Source organism: Elephantulus edwardii, unplaced genomic scaffold, assembly GCF_000299155.1.
Source record: "Elephantulus edwardii isolate Elephantulus edwardi_28Jun2011 unplaced genomic scaffold, EleEdw1.0 scaffold00273, whole genome shotgun sequence".
In the NCBI taxonomy this organism is placed as follows: Eukaryota; Metazoa; Chordata; class Mammalia; order Macroscelidea; family Macroscelididae; genus Elephantulus; species Elephantulus edwardii.
This window is the reverse complement of record NW_006400023.1, coordinates 169,024-173,747: the sequence shown is the minus strand read 5'-3', so window position 1 is coordinate 173,747 and position 4,724 is coordinate 169,024. Positions and strand designations below refer to the sequence as shown.

The 4,724-nt window shown below is 41.1% G+C and overlaps 1 protein-coding gene across 1 annotated transcript; it reads left to right on the top strand.

Moving 5' to 3' along the window:
- The first annotated feature begins 3,180 nt into the window (after window positions 1-3,180).
- Window positions 3,181-3,465, top strand: LOC102872393 (late cornified envelope protein 3C-like). Its single transcript, XM_006900068.1, has one exon. It carries the CDS (start codon window positions 3,181-3,183, stop codon window positions 3,463-3,465), a length of 285 nt encoding a protein of 94 aa, XP_006900130.1.
- Window positions 3,466-4,724: the final 1,259 nt, after the last annotated feature.

The window sequence follows — 4,724 nt, the reverse complement described above, 5'->3', positions numbered from 1 at the left end:
ATCAATGGAATCGAATTGAGAATCCAGAGATCAACCCATCTATCTATGGTCAACTGATCTTTGACAAGGAGATGAAATCAGTGAAGTGGGGGAACGGCAATTTCCCTTTTGATCTTCTTGAAAAATTAATTTGGTATCTGTATTGGGATTGCATTGAATATGTAGGTTACTTTTGGTAGGATTGTCCTTTTCACAGTATTGAGTCTTCTTATCCATGAACAGGGCACATTTTTCCATTTCTTTAGGTCTTTTTTTGTGTATTGCAGAACTGTTCTGTAGTTTTCTTTGTATAGGTCTTTTATATCTCTAGTTAGGTTCACACCCAAGTATATCAGTTTGTGGTTGGCTATTGTAAATGGTATTGCTTTCTTGGTTTCCTTCTCTGAGCTCACTTTGTTAGTGTAGAGGAATTCCTCTGATTTTTAGATATTGATCTTATATCCTACTACTCTACTAAACTGGCCTACTACCTTTAACAGTTGGGGTTTTTTGGTTTGTTTGTTTTTTGGGGGGGTTGTTGTTGTTGAGTCTTTGGGGTTTTCTATGTTCACTATCATATCATCTGCATATAGTGATATTTTAACCATCTCTATGCCTATTTGGATGCCTTTTATTTTCTTCTCTTGTTGTATTGCCCTGGCAAGCACTTCCAGTTCAATACTGAATACAAGTGGTGACAGTGGATAGAAATGGTGACAGTGGAGATCCTTGTCTGGTCCCTTTTCACAGGGAAAATGGTTTTTGTCTTTCTATGTTGAGAATGATGTTGGTTCTTCATTTTGCTTATATACTTTACACTATTTGAGGAAATTCCCTTCTATTTCAATTTGGCTGAGTGTCTTAATCAGGAAGCATTGTTGGATTTTGCCAAATGCCTTTTCTGCATCAATTGCTAAGACCATATGGTTCTTATTATTCTATGAACTTTGATAAATGTCAATAGTTGTAGAGGGGCTTCAGGGCTTTTGTTCATAGGGTGGCTATGAGTTGTGCTTGACTCAAAGGCAATCAACAACAACAATGTGAATTATATTGGTTGTTTTTCTTATGTTGAACCATCCTTGCATACCTGTGGAACTCTTATTCACTGCTGATGGGAATGTGAAGTGGTACAACCACTATGGAAACTGGTCTGGTGCTTTCTTAAAAAGTTGGAAATAGAAATACCATTTGACCAGGCGATTCCACTACTAGGAAAATACCCTAAAGAAAACAGAGTCACAACTCAAACCAATGTACACACAGCTTTGTTTACTGCTGTATTATTCACAATAGCCAAGTGAGAGAAGCAACCCAAATTTCATCAACAGATGAAAGATAGAAACACTATGGCACATTCACACAATGGAATACTATGTTGCATTAAAAAACAATGAAATATTAAACATTACATACCATAGGGGAGCCTGAGGACATTATGCTGAGTGAAATTTCTCAGTAACAAGAGGACAAATACTGCACAACATCACTGTTCTAAAATAGGGCAGACATGGAGGGTTGGGGAGGGAATGGGGAAAGAGTGGCTAGATAATGAACACTGCATTAGAACAGATGAGGGGAAGAACTGTCCAAAAGAAATGTGTGATTGTGCATTATATGTATGAGAATGACCTAGAACAAGGGGTGCATTGTGGGTTAGGCTGGAAGATGGGAAAAGATATGGAGAGAGAAAAGGTGAAACAATTAAATTTTTTAAAAAACCATTGATGACCACAAAAACCCCTAGTAAGGATAAAACACAAAGTTATAATACACAAAGATGTAATATTTAGTAACAATATAAGCACTGAGGAGGGAGAGAAGAGATGGATTTGAAGAACAAATTTTGATATAAAGTCTATACCTATAACTATGTAGTAGTCATTGAGTAAATATTGGATCATGGCAACCCTACATATTAGAGTAAAATTGTGTCCCATATGAATGAAAGATAATTTTCAATGAGAGAAGTCTCCATCTCACGTAAGTAGACCACATAATAGCTTCATACATTGTCAGATCAGTTACCTGTTTCCACTCATCAATACTCCGTTTGGCTCAATCCTTGCTTACCCAGTAATCTTAGGCTTAAATTCCTTGGTGCCACAAGAGAATATTAGAAGCACTACTTAGCTCTGACAGCTTCTCTGATCTTGCTCCAATTTGAGATTCTCATCTTATACCCACAGGCCCACAAGGATAGGTGTTGATTACATGTGGTAGAGTACTTTGAGATATATGCAGAGTGAAGAAAGCCTGGCATCAAAGACTGATTTCAGCCTAGAAATGCTGTACCCAGTGATGCAAGGCTCTACTACATCAGTTCGTGTTTGGGACTAAAAAAGAAAAAAGTAAAATTATGAGTGTGGGTGGACATACATATACCTCCATCTAACTTGCTGACGGATTTGTCAGGAAAAATACTATATTTATCCAAATATGCCTAGAATCTGGCAAAACCTGAAGGACAGTCCTGTGCTGAGGAATGTGAGCTGGAATGATGCAAGGATGGTGGGATGGTCCCTGTAGGCCTCAGTGAGAAGCAAGTAGACAGTCACCAGTTCCTGTTTCCCTTTTGTCAGACATCTCAGAGAATGCCCAGGAAGATGATGGTCCTGGGAGTGTGTGATGTGTCACCCTGTCCTGGCTGTGAAAGCAGCTGCATGCCCTGGCTGTGCATCACAAACCAGCACTGGATAAAAGGACTCCTGCCCTGAGCCCTTCATCCACAACCTCCTCAGGAACCAGCCTTCTTCTCCCTCTTCCCCACCTGGTAAGTGTCTGGAAGGGAACAGAACCTCAGCCGGAATGTTTGGGAAAGAAGCCCAGAACTGAAATGGAAGCAGCAGTAGACCCATAGGGCGCAGCACTGAGGCAGAAGCTGGTGAGGAAGGAGCCTGCATGGCAGAGACTCTGAGTTACAAAACCTAAGGCAGCTCAGGGTTATTCTGATTTGTTGTTTTTAGGGGCTTTTGTTTCTTTGTTTTTTAAGCTGGTGTCAAGGGTGCACAGGGCTGCATCTGATATCCTTGAGGGATGTCATCCAAATGCAGATGTCTGTTCCATATGCTGATTTCCCTCCTACAGACTTTGGGTTAAAAAGCAGCTTCCTTATGGAAAACTCCCAAGAGAGACAACATCAGACCAAAGCTCCTGTGCTTATCTGTCTCTTGCTTTTTCCAGGTTGAAAATACCACCAAGATGTCCTGCCAGCAGAACCAGCAGCAATGCCAGCCTCCTCCCAAGTGCCCTTCCCCCAAGTGTCCCCCTAAGAAGCCCGCACAGTGCTTGCCCCCAGTCTCCTCTGGCTGTGCCCTGAGCTCTGGGGGCTGTCATGGCCCCAGCTCCGAGACTGGCTGCTTCCTGAGCCACCACAGGCCCTGCAGGTCCCACCTCTGTGGGCGCAGGAGCTCCAACTGCAGTGATGATGGCAGCGACCAGCTGGGGGGCTCTGGCTGTGGCTGCAGCTCTGGGGGCTGCTGCTGACCTGCACAATGTGGAGGAGACAAGCAACTGTAAAGTAAACAAGATCTAATGCTTCAAGGATCATCTTAGTCTGAGTAATTATTTCCAAGCCAGCCTTTATAGGATGAGCTTCATCGGCATCCCTGGTGAGGGTCCAGGCTCTTCCTAAAAAACGCTGTTTGTTTGATGGCTAGGATAATTTTCTCCACTCTACCTACCAGCTAACACTTGTCAGAGATTTTGTCTTCTCTGTGGAAAAAAATAAATCTCTCCACCATGTATATGACTTGTCTAACTTTATCCTTCCTCACAGTTCCTCAGGCTGACACAGCCTGAGACTTGGAGTAGAAACTGGGAAAACGTATAGATTATTGTTGCTGTTGTGAACCATTGAGTTGGAACTAACTTACAGCTGATCCTTCAGTTGGTTACCGGAGGCAATTTAATCACACAGGAGAAGATTGCCAGTCCTTCTCCCACAGAGCAGCTAGTGGACTTGAACTATGTGCTTCTGGGATTGCAGTGCAGCTTCTTACCACTAGGCCACCAGTTTCCTTATTTTATAGAAGAGACAGGCTTGATTTTTCTATTGGAATTGAGCGAAATAAAGGATAAGAGTTATACTAGTTTGAAGCCCTTAGTGAAAACATTGATTTCTCCTATGAAGACCATGTGGGTGTGATACAATCTGAGAATTTCATTCTGTGGTTTAAGGTTGATATTTTTGAAAGCTTAGTGGTTTGAATCTACCAGTCCTCTGGGAAAGATGAAATAATTTCCTTTTATAAAGATTTAGCTTCAGGAGTAAAATATCTTGGTCACAAAAAGACAAATACTGCATAGTGCCACCATTGTAGAATGGGACTGACATCAGGGCTGGAGGAAGACTCAAAGAAAATGGATAAACTGTGTATACTTCATTGAAACAGATGAGGGAGAGAACAGTATAAAAGTGATATATGTATGATAGAGTATTATGAATATCACAAGAGTCCAGAATGAAGGTTGCATAGTGGAGTGCACTCAGGGCAGAGGGATTGTATACCAATGAAAGAATTTTCCTTTTACTTTCCAAAGAGAAGAGCAAACTGAGGGGTAAGGGTGGACAGGGAGAAAAGTGCAACAATGAATAAATGGAAATCCAAAATATCTGTAAATGTTCACTAAAATTAATAAAATTTAAAAAATAAATAAAAATGAGAAAAGTTTCATTATGGTAGGCCTGGAGAAGAAAAAGAGAAATGAGAGTTACCTATTATTAGAGTTGACAATCGAGGCTC